At 42.9% G+C, this 17,420-nt stretch overlaps 1 protein-coding gene across 1 annotated transcript in view; it reads left to right on the top strand.

Moving 5' to 3' along the window:
- Nucleotides 1-996: 996 nt before the first annotated feature.
- LOC142817562 (sphingomyelin phosphodiesterase-like) overlaps nt 997-17,420 on the top strand; it is a 39,608-nt gene continuing 23,184 nt past the window's right edge. Inside the window, exons 1-6 of the mRNA XM_075894604.1 lie at nt 997-1,072; nt 3,785-3,894; nt 5,617-5,884; nt 10,660-10,851; nt 12,796-12,999; nt 16,294-16,539. Coding sequence (XP_075750719.1) covers nt 5,627-5,884; nt 10,660-10,851; nt 12,796-12,999; nt 16,294-16,539 — 900 coding nt within the window. The 5' untranslated portion in view covers nt 997-1,072; nt 3,785-3,894; nt 5,617-5,626. The remainder of the gene's footprint in view (nt 1,073-3,784; nt 3,895-5,616; nt 5,885-10,659; nt 10,852-12,795; nt 13,000-16,293; nt 16,540-17,420) is intronic.

Below are 17,420 nucleotides of genomic sequence, written 5' to 3'. Positions count from 1 at the left end.
CTAATATCCATGTTGCCTTTGGCATCATTATGCAACTGTAAACAACTGGTTATATTAAACATATGCGTCTGTTTAACGTATATATGTGCGTGCATTTGTACATATCTCTAGCGCTAGTCCGAAACGTTTCCCTCATTAGGAAAGTTTCAGCACTATCTCCTTCCATCCGCATGCTTCGTCAACATAAATTCCCAAGGTGCGTGGTATCTGTCGAAGTTTTTACTAGGATTGTCTATCGAATAGGGTGCACAGATTGTAATGTGCCCCGAGATCGCCACGCGTTTCATCTAACCTTACCTTCCATTTAGAGCCCACCTCGTCCGATGGAGGCGGAAATGTTGTAGGCCCGTGTACTCAGATTTGGGTGCACGTTAAAGAACCCCAGGTGGTCGAAATTTCTGGAGCCCTCCACTACGGCGTCTCTCATAATCATATGGTGGTTTTGAGACGTTAAATCCCACAAATCTAGAGCCCACCTCGTGGCTCTCTCAAGCATGACAACGTCTTTCACAGGGTACTGCATCAAAAATAATCATTGGTTTTATTGTCCTACTTCTATGCTATGTCACGGGCTTCCCTCATTAGCAACATATACACGCGTACAGATCGACAGACCCATCTATCAGTTCCTTTTTTTTTTTGTACTTTTGACATGAATGGTAGTCTTGAATTGCCGAGGGCTTCGGAAATGCAACTCTTTTTTCCCCTATATTCGCCACGTGATTCCATAATCGGGGGCAAACCCGCAGAATAACCCCTGACGGATCATATACAACGTGGCTACGCAGCTCCGCGACCGGCTGTGACCGACAAAATAAGTGCGTTGGCGTATACATGCGATTTGTCAAAGTCTATGGCCTTAAGCCATGACTTGAGTTCACTTCCGCGGGCACCAACTGGAAATTCTGCACCGTGAAAGAAGCGAGACCTCTTCTCGTACAGCAAGAAAAATTATAATAAAAGCTAGAGTAGGTGAGGGTCGCGTATCGCAATAAGCGCACGTTTCGGGACACGGGCATTCGCGCAATCGAAGACGACCCAGGAGACGTGCGCTAGGGCCGTTACTGTGCAGGTAAGGCTTCACAGAATCCGTACTCGGCCAACTGCTTTCAAGCACTCGAAGCACATTCACCTCACCCTTGGCACTCATTAGAAATGCTCTCTCAATCTCTTGAGCTGGGCGTTCATTCGAGCGGCACCCCTTCCGGTTGCTCCGGTGCTCGGGGGCAGATTTTCTCTGGCTCGACTCCCGGAAGGGTTGCCGATTATCGAAAGGCGAGTTAGAGCTGGGCAGGAGCCACTGGAATGCATCCAATCAGCTGCTGCACACGTCCCTCCATACGCAGGCTTTTGATCCTCGGACTGCCGAGATTTTTTGGAGCTCAACGGCTATGCTTTTTGAAGTTTGAAGTTCTTTGGAAGCGATGCTCCTTTAATAAACCAGCTGGCTGCCCATTAATGCTGTCGTTTTTTTTTTGAAAATCACGTTAACAATGAGTTATTTTAAGAATATAATATGAAACATTATTATTCTTAATATTGGGATTAAACTTATTAAAAAATGACGCCACAATTTTAATCACTTTGAGATACTTCTAGTATAAAATACAGAAAAAAGTGTGGCCCAACGAAAAAAAGTAAATAACCAAAAATAAGAATAAAACAAAGGTGGTAGCAAAACATTGCTAATACGTCGAATAGTAATACCTCTGTTTTTTGTGGTAATGTATGAAAGAGACATTCTCACGTTATCATAGAGGTGTTACGAACCGTACCACTCGTGCGTAATAAACTTGAAGACAAAATATGACGAGGTATATTGTTCAAAGCACAACAGAAAAGTAACTGTGAGATTAACTTATCAAATGAAATGTGTGTACGAGACAATAACTACAAATTACCATCTGCTGAGAAAGAAACAAATGAATGCAAAGTTGGAAGTATATTTCACAGCTCAATGATCAGAAACTTCGACTGGCCTGCAATGCTGAACGCTCTGTCATGTTGTAACTCCGATTACATTGCTGTTAATCAGTGACTGCATAGTTAATGAAGGTGCACAAAAAAATATTTTGACAATACTTCTCAATCACCAATTCCAAATTGCGAAATACTGTGAGGATAGCCCAAAATATTTTTTACTGGCAGTACATTACTTCTATTTTGCTAATAATTCAATTCCAAGAGTTACCGCCTTGAATCGGTGGAGAGGTCAGTTTTAATGCACCGTACAAAAAAAAGAAAGATCAGGCAGATTACTTTTCTGACATCGTGCTACGATCACATAGACTTCCTCTGTAATTTCTCTTTCCCAACACATTCTTCTTCCCAAGACTATTTATGGAACATATGGCAGCTAAGTCAATGCGGCGTTGACGAAAAACAATAGTTACTGAAGCGCCTGTAAAGTTTACTGCTTCAAACACAGCGGCATGACGTAGCTGAGAGTCTATCAGTGCTCTACACATATTTATGAGGTATAAGAAGTTGTCAATACACTACGTAATGCTTCCCTAGAGGAGTCAGCTCTCCTCTTGTATCGTCAAAATGTATAACGTTATGGAAAATGGACACGGGACGATGACAAGTCGAAATAGTTAACCTTAATTCAGTTACGGTTTGTTTGCTCGAGCATTAGTTTATTTCATCATCTGAGGTATACAAGTGACCACAGGCTGTATGAGATAAATTTTGAGACACTTTTCCCTTCTGCGACATGCACCCACCGTAAAAAAACGCTCTAGAAGTACAGTTCTCTAAAATTTACTGAAATTAGGGACCGTCTAACACATGGCGTGCCCATCCCGTGAGCGGGACACCACTTCACTGTACTCTACTGATTTACAACAATCCAACACTCTGAATGCTGAGGGCCAGAGTCAAAAAGCTTCTACAGGGGTTAGACTCTTGCCGCGATATTGTACGAAAAACAGACATAGGTAAAATTCAGCAATAAAACACAGCCCACATCGAAACAATCCTGGTGACACAGCAAAAATGTAGTAAAGCGTGAAGGGTTAAATAATCCAGTAAAATCAAAAAGGACGAATCGACTGGAGTGATGGTCTTAGTGATAATGTTAGCAGGTATATCCATAAAATTGTAAGCCTAACCAGTACCGCAACTAATGACAATGCCTCCGGAAATCAAAGTACTCGACAAGCCAGCTGCTGCAGGGCTTGCGAAAACACGAAATTTATATCGCCAACTTCCGTCATGTCAGTGTCTGCAGCGCTTTCGGAGATGATAATTTGTTTCCTACGAGCAGTATACACCGGAAATGACTTCAGAGAGAGCTATAATCTACGTATATAAAGGTGCAGCATATTACCGCAAATTAACAAGTGTAGTGGTGGCGCTTTTGAAGAGTGCTCTGTCACATACTCGCTAGCAACCAACAAACCGATATAGCTAGTCTTCTAAATGTCATCGATCAGCCATCAGGTAAGAAGGCAGCGCTGGGGGCGTAGAACGGTGATATGCGGACGGTGCTTGCTAGAATTCCAAGCTAATGCGAGAGCAGAAATTTAAAGCAGCTGAGTCCCACTGACACGTCGCCAAAAAATACCAATGAAATGCATGATAAAAGGTTTCCTTCTAACTGTTTTCAATGCAGTTAGGTCCACTAACAGATGAAATTCCAAATTTCTTCTCTATTGACGGCAAAAGCTTTGTTCAAGTCCTCTAGTAGATGGGGGGTGCCGGTTATCGGTAGACGCTGTCACATTTCACAACTTTAGTTCATGGGCCTACCAATATTTATGGCTTTCCTCTTATTTTACAGGTCACGGGGTCATAACACTATACTTGCCACACCAAACGTGTGAAACAAGGTGGTGCCCAAATTAGTGAGAAGACGCCCAAGCGTGCATGTACAAACGGCAAAAGGAGGAGGTAATCTCTGGACAATCTTAACGGGTAAAACAGGGTGCTAGTGTTTCTATGTATTGAGCTCAATGAAAATTGTGTGTTTCTGCTAAGGCCTCGTCCCGAAACAAGATAGGTAAATGCTATACGCCTGCTGGATTGGCCAGCATCGAGAATACTGGGTGTCATTACACGTGACCTTCTTTGGTGTGAGCCATCAGGTTGAAGTACAGTACGCGGCCTGACTTCCACCTTTTAGGTGAGATCCACAAGGTGGCGTTCGGTTAATGCTACCAGCATCGTCACCGTCAACGGCTATGTGAGCCAAATTTCCTATAACCAGCCGAAGCGGCACAGCTCAGTCTACAACCACTGTGATATTCAGCATTTACGATGTACGCAATGACATTTCAGCAATCTCCATGTGACTAATCTAGATAAGGAAAATGTGACAGCGTAAAGAAACCCCCATGCAACACTCCTAATGATATTATTATGGCAGTTCATCAGGCCGATACTCACGACCTCTCCTTCAAACTTTAGTAAAATAATATAGCACGTGCAAAACGTGAGTAAACGATATTTCTTTATTTCTCTGGCGAAATTATCTTTAGAGGGTACACGCTAGAATGTTTCTGTCCTACCAGCGCTCTTGTATGCGTTGCAGAGTGCGACATTGACATCTGGAAAATCTATTACACTTACGCTTGAACTAGAAGTTATTAGTCTATCGCCAAGTGGTACTCGGCGGCTCAAAGAACAATGTGCTCATGTTAACTTTGTGTTAGCACGTTTTCATATACGCAACGCCAAGGTAAGGTTGTGAAACCTGCCATCAAGGTATGCCATATGAAGATCGGGCACAACGAGCAAACCATAAAAATTGGCTGTTCCTTTATACACTAAGCAGAGCACGGTCATAAACTTATGATCCCACGTGACACTTGTTAAATGGCTGAGTTTGATTACAATTTCCGCTCAAGCCCTGAAGTCGAAGGTTATGACTCTCACCTTAGTAGATCTTTATACCCCCTCCCTCCCCCTCCCCTTCTTATTAAAGTTGTTTACACTTCATGGATAGCGCAGGCTGCATAAATGTCGGGCACGGTCTTTGTTAACACTGTTACAGGTCCCGAATAGACGATCCAGCGCAGCCTCTACTGCTAAGGCAGCACACAATGTACTGAATGCTTTGGTTTCTTGAAGCAGAGAGAGCTGAGCCAGTTGGTACGCATTCATGCTAAAAGACGTCGCATGCAAAGGCGGACACGGAGAAAAGACAAGGCAGTCATCAGTTTTTTGTCGTGCCCGTGTTCGCATGTCCATCCTTCAATATGAATCTCTTTTTTGCGAGAAAAATAAACTCAAAAAATGACTGTACATAACTTCTGAGCTTTCAAGGTTTCAATCTATCCTCACCTCCATCCTCAATCCTCGCCATCATCAACACCATTTCTATACTTTCTTTGCCACTCTCTTCCCTTACCTAACACTGAGTTGCAGGTAAGAAAATTGACTCAGGCCGACCTCACTGCGTCTATCTCACAAACCTCCGTCTCTCTCTCTCTCTCTCTCTATGTTTCTAACTACTGGCGCAGCCAAGGTGAAGCCACAAAATTTTTAAGTTTGACTTGTCAGTACATACACACTCACTTACAAAGACACCCGCAAACATATATAAAGAGTGGTGGAAGCCCTAACCCCTGAAAAAAAGTGTTTTTGTCTAAACTCCTCTTTTTAACCTTTCAGAAGGGGAGCAATGCAATCGTTGGTGGCAGCTGGAGCCACGGCAGTGCTGTTGCCCTTGGCGGGGGCACAGTTTTCATTGTGGCACTCATTGTCTAACCGTGGCAAGGCCAAGTTTCGCGACCCGCAGGATGCACTGGACATGCTGTCCAACGTGGGATATTCTGCCTTGCTGGATCCTGATCTGGAAGGTTCGGGCGGTCCACTCGATACGAAGCGGGTCCTCGAACACGTCGCCGCGCTTTCGTGGCCTGACGTAAATATGTTGGCGGTGAGCACGAGCAGCCGTACGGACTTTACTGTTACTTCAAGCGAAATCATCGCGGAATTACTTATTCAGGAAGCAAAAAAAAGAGAGAAAGATTCAAAGGAGGATTGAAGCTAGGTGAAAGAAAGGTAGAACAAGACGATATACTTGGGCTTGTGCGAATACTTGAGCACTTCTAGTATTCAGACTAATATTGCAGAATTATAAATCACTTCAATTCAATTTTAAGTTCTTGAAAATTTATTTCAAATGAACGAATCGCATTATTCCTCGTGTAACTTCTCTCGTAAAGACGGTATCACTGTAATGCGGAAATTCTATGCCGTAAATACAGTTTTCCAGGAAAAAGCTACAGTGCCGTGGAGTCTTGGAGTCTTGGAGTCTTACTTTAAGGTTAAATAAACGTACTACCTTTACAGCCATGCATAATTTTTTTTTTAAGTTTAAAGCTTGTTATACCGGCTTATATGCTCCAAGTGTAGTATATTTTAAAACTTAGCGTATTTTACAGGTTATCAATTGCATTCTGCCGAATCTGTAATGATGCAACGGCTCAAAAGTTGTAACCACTTCTCTTTCAACCAATAAAAAAGAGATTTGCAAAAGCCTTGATTAAATTTTTTAAATAATATTGAGCAGTTTTTTTGTTTATTCATGACAAACATGCTCATTTTCACGCGATAGCGTTAGAGAGCTCGTTTCGCAGCAATTCCGGCCTCGGTGTCGGCATCTTTGGTTGCGAGCAAAGATTATCACCTTGTCCGTGATCGAAAAATTTACAAACATGCAAAAGAAATCATAAAAGTTTCCGGTTCCGAATGGGGATCGAGCCCGGGCTGTATGATTGGCTAGCAGATTTTCTACCGCACAGCTACGAGTCTCCTTAGAACTGCAGTGAAAACAACTTCCTCTGCTTGGAAACGATCTGAAAATAACATTCATGCTTTACCAACACCCGCATTCTCCATGCAGGCTTCACATGTAATACTGGAGTAATATTGAGTGGTATAAGCGTACATTGCCTTCGGGCGCCAGAACAAGTGATTATCAAAACTACATCGTGGCTCAAGACCAGCGAACCATTTCGAGAAGCACACACGTCACTGCACGTATTCCCTTCAGACAACGAGAGAGTGCATAGGAGGTTTGAAACATTTCACGAGCATGGCTACTCACGGTTTAAAGTACACTCTTTAAAAGAAGTTAGTGAAAATGTAGCAACTGCAAGCAAATAGGTAGTAACTGCAGTGATTACTACCTTTCTTCAACCGTTACTACCCTTTTGCTACCAGTTTACTACCTACGTTAGTAAACAGTTACTACCTGCAACCGTTACTAACTTTTTGCGACCTCTTTACTACCTATGTTAGTAAACAGTTAGTAACTGAAATGAAAGAGGTAGTAACTTCAGCCGTTACTATTTTTCTTGCCCCGTTACTACCTCTTTGCTACCCGGCGTTTGACTATCTATTCCAAAATAGTGTGTGAATGCGATTCTGAGAGTTTATGAGAGGAACCGTCTCAACCTACATTCGTTACACGGAAAAATGACGCAGAAGGTATCCATAGATCAAGAAAATACATTTTGTTGTAAATTACTTAACCAAGATATGTAAATGTCACTCTGATATTGTCGAAACGAAGAAGTACAAGTTTACGAACCATAAGCAAGTGCTACACGCCTCGTAATATACAATCACAACAAACTTAGTAAAAACAGCACATATTAACAAGACCAGCAGATCGAAATCACCAGACGGTCGCAATCAGCCTCGAGGACATTCACAGTTAATCTACTGTGGCGTGTCTCCAAATATTATCATTGTTTCGGTGCGTCAAATCCCCAAACCGATTATTACCTTTTAAGCGCTGATATATTGACACATTTAAGCGCTGATATTTTAGTCGTGTGAAGCATTAAAATGCACTGAAAATGAGTTCGGTACATTGTTCCGGCCATGTACATAATGCCTTTTTGTGGCCATTTTATAATGAATAAATATGAGATATTATATTTTATAAGTAAGGCTCGAACGTCTTGTGCTACGTCATCAAACACATGTAACCAGGTAGTATAATATAGTGCTTGAGGTTTATATTTGTTATAATTCATCCTGAAACGCAAGTGCTCCCTTGTGCCAGACATGCCCTTGCGAATTAGGGGCTATATATACCCCACGCTTACTTCTTAGTACATATATACGTAAAAAATAGTAAACTTATTTGGTCTATGCACTCTTCGCAATCATGGCACACCCCGATTCTTAGTCGAATTCGTCTAGTTATAGGACATTGATTAGCCAACATTAGCAGAGGAGTAATAATATGCTAGAATGAACTACGTACTATCGGTTACTACCTTTTTTTCTTGAAACCTTTACAAGTTACTACCAATGGCCCCGCCGCGGTGGTGTAGTGGCTAAGGTACTCGGCTGCTGACCCGCACGCCGGTCGCGGGATCAAATCCCGGCTGCGGCGGCTGCATTTCCGATGGAGGCGGAAATGTTGTAGGCCCGTGTGCTTAGATTTAGGTGCATGTTAAAGAACCCCAGGTGGTCGAAATTTCCGGAGCCCTCCACTACGGCGTCTCTCATAATCATATGGTGGTTTTGGGACGTTAAACCCCACATATCAATCAATCAATCAAGTTACTACCAATGGGTGGTAACGGCTAGGGCAGTAACAGTTACTAACTGTTGGCAGTAACAGCAGAGGTAGTAACTGTTACCACCCTTGCCGTTAATAACTGCGCTTACTACCAGGGTTGTATGTGACAAACCATTACTTCCCCAAAGTTAGCAAGTACTACCACCTTTTTTCTAAGAGTGTATGCTTCCCATTACACAGAGAATGTAGCCATATGCGAAAGTTTCACCCCAACAGCCACCTTCAACTTTATCGATGACATTGTTGTAATCTGCAACTTGAACTTCTCGAGTAACATCAGACAATGAAAAAGCATGCACCATGTGGTTCGAGTACTCACTAGGGACAGGATAACGCTATCGCGTTGAACTGTGAAAGGTGAAGCTTACAGGACTTTCTTTGTAACATGCGACTATACAATTCGAACTTCATTTGAGGTTATTCTTCTACCAAAATAACTACTGGCTTCGAACCTAAAATTTGCTATTAGCACAAGCCTCAAGATACTCCTTCAGAAGCTGCTCACAGCCTGCAGAAGCCAATGCCCATTCCTCTTTTGTTATGGAGTCTTCATTTCCTCTCTGCAATAACGCCAAGTGCACAAAATCAACGTTTCTCTTCACGGCCCTGACCTGCGTATCATTTTATTTTTTGTGTATTTGCGCTATCTACGTCCATTTTTTTAAGTTTCCACTCACGTTGACAGCATGAAGAAAGACTAAATTTTGTTTATTCGTTCATTTATTCAACACTCTAGATCAGCACATGGCCCAAGCAGAACAGGTACAAGAGGCGGTGTATAAGGAAGAACAGATGTGATATCATCAAAATATATCACGAGAAACGCAATCAAAACACCTACTAGTGATCTACTTAAAAGATAACATGGCAAAATATTACATGATACGAAAAAATAACTCTAACAGTGCATATTGAAGCTCTAAGCTACAAAAAATTGGCTAAGATCAGTTAGTTCCACTCTAATACAGTATACGGAAAAAAAAAGGAAAGCTGAAACAAGCTGCTTTTAGCGAAATACTGGGTCAAGAAATGGGCGTAATGATGACTTGTATGCCGAGTGGACAGAAGAAATACATAAGCACCCGGGTCAGGGGCTACCTTATGATTAACAAAAATATTGAGAAGATTCAGCCAGTTCATTTCTCGTCGTAGTTCAAGCGCTTCAATGTTGTTAGCAGTCATGTGTTCAATAGTTCAATCGTCGAATCCGTTATTTTAAATTTGAATTAACCAAACTGAACAGCCTTTTTTGTACTGCTTCAAGTTTTTCATGTTAGTTTTAGTAAAGCGCACTTAACTAATTTATGTTTCTTACGTCATGAAGGAGCAAAGCGATAGGTGAAGGACTCCGCAGAGAGCGGCTCCCCAAATACTCTGAAATTGGACGTTCATAGCTTGTACCAAAATATAAATGCATCAACGTTCATGCACTTTGCCCGCAAGAAAACGCAGCCGTCACTGTTACACGCTGATAAATTGGCCGCGTATCTCCGTGATTCGCTGCAAAATACTCCGAAAGACGACAGCCTTTTGTCCGGAGGTGCTGCGTGCAACATGGCGCCATCTGGCAGTAATGTGAAGAAATGAATTTTTTTTTTTTTTTTACGCAGAGTCACTGTCTGCACCGAGTTGTTTTAGTTAAAGCCGTAATTTTTCAGAGAAGCGTAGGTAACGCCCACATTTTAGTTCATAACGTCGCATTGTCAGCGCAGTGGACTAATCCATTGGTCTTCAGAATTCCGTATCTAGGCATTTTCGAAATAAAAAGGCACGCTGCCTAACACTTACGTATTGATGTAGCGCCTAAAATATGCGTAATAATCGCTTTTAGATTGACAGTTATCACAAGTATAAAACAGCCACCAGATCAAGAAGGGTGGGCGTGGAGCAAGGAGTTAAAATGAATCGTTCAACAGACCAGCAAAAAGACAACAGTCACGCCCGGTAAAGGCAATCGTTTTTAATGGTGCACATTGGACTCGCCGGGACAAAGCCATTAGATAACTCGAGTCAACACGAGGCCATACTCTGTAGTAACTACAAGTAATAACGTATGCATTGCCCTTATAAATACTATCTACATGGACCTGTTTCTCGAAAACATAACGCAGGTTATGGAGACCTTTGACACAGGTATAACGACGCCGCAGACCTGCTCGACGTGCGAATACTTGATGGGCGTGCTGAAAAACTATTCCGGAACCATCTCCGGGCGCCTATTGGTTGCCTTCTTGTGGATCGTATGCTACTTGCAGTCCTATACGACGAGCGACGTGTGCACGGGAATCGTCAAGACCTACAAGGTGAGGTGCACCAGCTCGAAGTCGGGCGACAACTGTATACAACTGATAAGATGGTTATTTTACAGTTAAAATAAAAGCATGGCTTCACCTGGCGCTAGTAACACTTCATATATATATATATATTTTTTTTTGAAGACGGATATCTTCCCTGCTTGACGACATGCGACCGAATCGGCGTGCTGTTTATCGGTCGAAGTAAACAGGGCATAACACAAAAATAACGCAAGACACGTTAGGGGCTGATGCAAGATCGCGCATACTTGTCGTATGAAAAACGTGGACAGAACCATGCATTAGTGTCGACAGGGCTTAAATGGCTGACAAGGCTTCCAACCAATGCGCAGCCTGACACCCACTTTCAGAGGTGTCAGCATACCATCTCAAGGCATCATGAGGTGGTATGCGAGGGATTACTGTTCAGCTGCCGTCTTGTAAGAGATCACGTACTACTGGACACCAAACATACAAAAAAAAGAGTGTTCACGCTTGCCACCACGTTTGGCAAAAGATGGCGCTGACTGAAACTTCCACGTCTAAATGCACATATATGTCCTTTCAAGGGGACGGAGGATAACCGCCACCGTAGCTCAGTGTTAAGGGCATCGGACGCATTATTCCAAGGTTGCAGGTTTGGATCCTGCCGGTGGCAAGCTCTCTTTTGATCCACTTTTATTTCTTCACATTTATTTCGCAATTACTTCTAATAGCATCCCCTACACTTTCCCTGCTAATATTGTCTGTTAGTTCTCATTAAAATTGTGTCTAAAGAAGAAAACGAGCCCTGTAGTTTGCGCTTTCCTTCTTTGCCTGTACATATATTTTACACTTCTCCCCCCCCTCCCACCTATTTGTTCCTTCCTTAAGCGTTGGGCCAGGGCAATGATGACTGCGCTCGGCCGAACGCTCAGAAAAGCGTTGCGACTAGCCAGATGTAATTTCACTGCTATAACTCTACATGACCCTTTATTATCTGATTTTTACATGCACTTGGATTTTCTTTGATGGATCTCTGCAAGAAAAGCCTCGCCACCGAAGACATCATATGAAGTCAACTAAGACAGTGAAGCCAAGAATGTCACGGGGTGGGGTGGCGTTATATGTACGTTAAGTTTAAATTTAGTAATAACGAATGAATAGGAAAGTTCACTGACGTGAACTAGGAAATCACTCGCCGCTTTTGTATACCAAACTCCGCACCTCTGATTGCCGCTTGCGATCTCTTCAGCGGTGGTCGTTCCGCTGTCCCCTTTATTAGGTAGTTCTGTGAACTTTTTGTAAGCGCAACTAAAGAAGAGTTAGCCAGCGCCACTCGTGACCATGATGTAACCATAATTGCAAGCTTGCAACTCACATATGAACAGCCGCATGCTATACCTAAAAACATAAAATCTGTCTCATGGCTGTGACGTATACGAAGAAAGAACGAATCAAGGGAGCCGCTTTTTACAAGTATTTGTGTCTAACAGGAACAAAAAAAGTAAAAACGGGCAATCACTTTACCATATTTCGCCCATTCATAAAAACAGAGGCATGCAATTAGTGCGAATACACGAGGCACCACACACCATGCACCGATGATGCAGTACACCCATAGAGTTTTCGTATAGCTGCTTGACTCGAAAGTAAGATCCTCGACAACTGAAATATATGATACTAACAGTCTGATGACACGAAGTACTACAAGAAAATAAATACAGAAAGCAGCACTCGCGTTTATTTGTAATAACTTTGTGTGCTCACACTGTTAGTAAAGTATGCGTCTGATTGATTGTCTACGGCAGTGCTATTGATTACCGCGTTCGTGACGTTTCTTAATTGTAAACCGCTCTTCCCTATTTTCTGATGTAATAACACCACAATGTTAATCTCTATTTCTCAGTATAGTCGATTATTCGCCTTTATTTACTGGGACTGTGTCCTCTTTTGCATTTCGTCTTCTTGAAGGACGACCTCGGTTATGTGATGAGGACCACGAGGTCCTCTCCGAACGAGATATGTACGCTCATGTTCGGCAGAACGTGCGGAAATTTGACGTTGCCCGAACACGTGTGGGAGATCGACGTTCCCGAAAGGCCTTCCTCCACCAGATCAGCAACCAAGGTAAGGGTGAGTCGCTTGTTCGTTCAATATACGGTTCGTAGTTTAGCTGTTTGCTGTGACAGCTTGAGTAATTTTTTTAGCCTAAGTCTCTAATTCGATAACTATCAATAACTTCAAAAACGTCTTTCGGTAGGCTGCAGTATCTAGAAATTGATTCATCCTCATCACCTCATGTACTGAAAGTGTTCGCGAGTATCCATCATGGAAGCGTGGTTAAGGTTTCATTGCTGTCATTCAGTATATATGGTTCCTGATGATGTATATGACTCTAAATTTGCTCGCTGAGGACTTCGTTGCTACAAAAAAAAAAACTCACAGCCATTCCCAGGACTATGGGACAATAAAGTCACTCTGTCTCTCGAAAATAGCGAAAGATTTTTATCCAGCCGCTACTCCTTCCGATAGGTTGGTTGGTGACACATGACCTTCTGGCCTTCGCACCCCGCACAAAGGGTCAAGCGACGGCAGTGCTGTGCCGGCACGGATGACTGCACTTTCAAACATGGAGTTGGACAGCTTTAGCAAATACAGAGTAGTTCCCGCACCACTGTCAATTTGTTGTTGTAGTCTAGAATTGTTTGCGTACCTGAAGCTGAAGGAACGCCGAAATACAGTGTTTAAATTGAACGTTAGAAGCGTGTCGTGCTCTATGCCGGATATCAATGCCTTCGTTTCTGTATTGCGTAGACTACGAAAAAAACGTAATTTCTTGCCATACCTCACGGTGACAGAAATACATGCCAAGGAATGGTATGACCTGAGAAAATCAGTGGCAAAAAAGTTTTCCCTACAAAAAAAAAACAACTGGCTGTGTGAAGTGGTTTCGTAAAATTCGTGACTTCAAGCAGGCTTTTGCCTGCCGGCAGGCTTTTCTTCGTGCATATGCGTGAGCATTATCACAGTAACACTGCTATCAATTTGCCAATCTTCATGCCGTAAATGTGTGCGCATTATACAATGCCGTCACGCCCGTATTTCAGCAGTAGATAGCTTGGAAACCAATACAGTGGCTTTTGTTTTTCTCGACGGGCTGGCTCCACTACTAAAAGCTCACAAGTGAAGAAATATTTCTGATTAGTTTTTTACCACACCTTGTCATGCATGCGGCACCGAACATCTTCGCTAATTTGCCGATGCAGAAAGAACGGAAGCCAAGTGCACGCTACAAGCGAATGGGAAAGAATCAGTATTCATAACAAACCTTCCAAAAAAAAACTTTGCTATGAATTCATGCAATAGTACCACATTTTAAATGAGTACTCTTTTATATCCTTGTGCATTCTAACAAAAGTCACCTAACACTGAATTTTTGCTTGCAGTCTGGTTTTAGGGCCTGTAGATGTATGCATACCTCAAATTCATTTGAAGATGCATTAGGTAACATTGCAACCGGGTCATGAATGTGGCGGGAATAGTAAATAGGGGACGGCTTTCGATAAGTGTACTACATCTTCAAAAATCCTTACACTTTAAAATTTGCGAAACACTCTTGGGCACGGTAGACTTTCTATATAATGAAGGGCACTCTGATTTTTATTATTCCACACAAGCAGTGCATCTCGTTCTCCTAAGTAACCTTATTAGAGAGCGGTTATTAAACAAAACAGGCGTAGTTGTAAATACCGGGTAATTATGGGGATACTTCTAAAGGCTGACAATTTCAATGAAACAAGTCATATCGCATGTTAGGTGACTCACACTACGCAAGCTTACCCCTGAAGTTTCAGAAAGTAGCAGCACGCTCACAACATGTTTTTTTTTATAATAAAACACAATTCGTACATCTATTCCTATCTACGCTGATCTTGAAAACACGCAAAAAACGAAAATATGAAAAACATGCTTGACAACTGCTGTGGAAGATTGCTCAGAAGCTGCTTCAAAAAAGAACGTGCTTTACATCAACGTTTAGCGTATTCCAAGATCGTTAGTTGCCCCCTGTCATTTAAAGTTTCTTGAGCCCCTTTCGCCGCAAATGACAGTAATCAACAGGTTCAAGTGCTCACAGAGAGTGGTTTCAGGCGACCTCGGATTGCATACGAGCGAGCGGAGCGTCGGCTGCTAGTGCTGCTGCTTGGACGCCTCAAAAGGGCGTGCGTGTATTTGTCGTTGCTTTTAAACTGTAGAAACTTTAGGGGACATCTGTACGTGGCGCCATCTTTTGGAGACAGCAACAGCGTCCTGCCATGACTGAATGAGGTATAAGCAGTAAAAATTGAATCTTGAAGAAAGCTAGTCGTAAAAAAACGACTTCAGGTTTTATACAGCAGAGATCTAGTGGAATATTTTGGTGAAATCACTATTACACTACTATGCTAGTGGCTTCCCAAGACAACTGAACACTGTAAATTAGAAACACAAGGTCCCATTGTAAAGCATTTAACATTCTGGCAAGCCACGGGGTTTGTAAGGCGACAATAATTTTAACAGAGTGTTCGAATAAGTCTGCTGAATATAACCAGGAGTTGTTTTATTATACCGAGCTTTCTTCTAGAGATACGCTTTTGTTTGCTTATTTCGCATTAGGTTACGTTCAGCCACCACTGTCTCTCACGAGAGATGGTACTAGAACCCTGGTCATCTTTACCCGAAAACTGAAGCAAGTAAAAAACAATGACTAAGCACTGATAGATGAAAACAATAATGTATTGGCAGCTACAGATACGTAGGCGACCATCTGGGAATCACTTGAATTTCACTCGTGACCTCATGGCGACGGCGCATTTTTTGCAAAAGAATTATCAGGAAACATTCCCAAGGCGTTGCAAAGTGTGGTTTACCAACGAGGGTGTGATATAAAGTTGTGACATGCACCGTGACACGAAATAATAGGCGCCACATAAACGCAAGCTCCAGGGCATGTTCCAATACACGACGAAATGAAACCACGCCATGACGCTGAGCACATGCATGAAATTATGGTCAACGTATTAAGCACACTGTATGTACACAAATGACATTTTTGCTACCGACATTGGCAAGTAACTGTATGTAATAAAACAAGTCTTCGCATTGCGGTAAAAAATAGTGTTTTGAGCGTTACTTATAGTTACATCAAACTGCGTACCTCGATAAACAACACTGACTCCGCCCCGCACCAATACTATCAATTATTAATATGAGTCAGTTATACTATAAAGTGAATACGGTAAACTTTACAAGGTAGACCTCACAAAAACTGCATACGATGTTTCCGCATCGCTGCTCCTGCACTCACGCATAAAAAGTGAGCTGATAAAACAGCCAGCGAATGTTAAGCTTGTTACAGTCAACATATTTGTGAGAAGCAATTAAAGCGTGAGATTTTGGTGTAGTGGATCGCTCCTCGTTGGACTCGAGCAGGTACGGTCAAGGGACAAGTCGGAGTCGTCTCTTCGTGTGCTACAGCTGTCGGACACGCACTACGACCCTGAATACACCGAAGGCAGCCTGGCGGCCTGCGACGCGCCCCTGTGCTGCCAACCTGATTCGGGAGAGGTGCAGAATGACACCGACCGCGCGGGACGCTGGGGTGACTTCCGCCATTGCGACTTGCCCTTCCGTACTCTGGACAGCATGCTCGAGCACGTCGGAACTCATGAACGCAAGGTGAAAAATTGTTCCTCTTGTGTGTAAGAAGAAATAGCACTTCGATATCGTGCAATGCTGCGCCCCTTCTCAGATCGCATCAATTCGGAGTCAGTTCTTCATGGTATGACTGTGTCTTACTGTACATGGCTCTTTGGTGTCTTTGCTAATGCGCCTGTAGAGCTGTGCTTTTACGTCTGTGTACTTTCCTCAAAAATGAACTCGCCTGCCCATTTTGCCCGCTATTTCTTCTTCAGTTAGATAAGATGTTCACACTCTATCACAGGTCGGCAAAACTTGCAGAGCTCACTCCCATTCAGTCATGAAATATGTTTCAAGCTTTGAACTTACTTGAACTTGGACTCGCGAAAACATTACTCGCCCGGACTAACTCACCTTCAGACTCACAGCTGAATCTGAGTCTGAGTGAGTCCGAGTAAGCCGACTCATGAGCGAGTGCGCCAAGCTATGCACTTTATATGCCCTTCATCAGGAGTGAAAAAGGCGCGCTGACAATATGCAAGTATTGGCCAAGCTAGTACAAACGTCTTATATAGGTTACAGTGTGCACATGCGTGGAAGCACGAAGAAGAATCAAAGCACTTCACTCTGTTCCCACCTGTGTGCGTCTTAACTTTTATAAGATGCAACAAACCCGACAAGTCATGCTAGTATAAGCGCTCATTCATAGCGGTTTATATGGACTGAATAAAGGTGCAGGATGTTATTGGCGCCCGTCAGTGCGCGTAAGTGCAATGTAGCTACGCAGAGAGGCATGTTCGACATTTCGAATGCGATTAAGAGCTCCATGGAACCATTTTCTTTTGTAGCGTTAGCTACACTGGTCTCGCTCAGCCAATTTCGCGTGGCACTGGTCTGCGCATGCGCAATGATACTCCGCC

Source organism: Rhipicephalus microplus, chromosome 5 (genome assembly GCF_043290135.1).
Source record: "Rhipicephalus microplus isolate Deutch F79 chromosome 5, USDA_Rmic, whole genome shotgun sequence".
In the NCBI taxonomy this organism is placed as follows: domain Eukaryota; kingdom Metazoa; phylum Arthropoda; class Arachnida; order Ixodida; family Ixodidae; genus Rhipicephalus; species Rhipicephalus microplus.
This window is presented reverse-complemented; position numbering and strand designations above follow the sequence as displayed.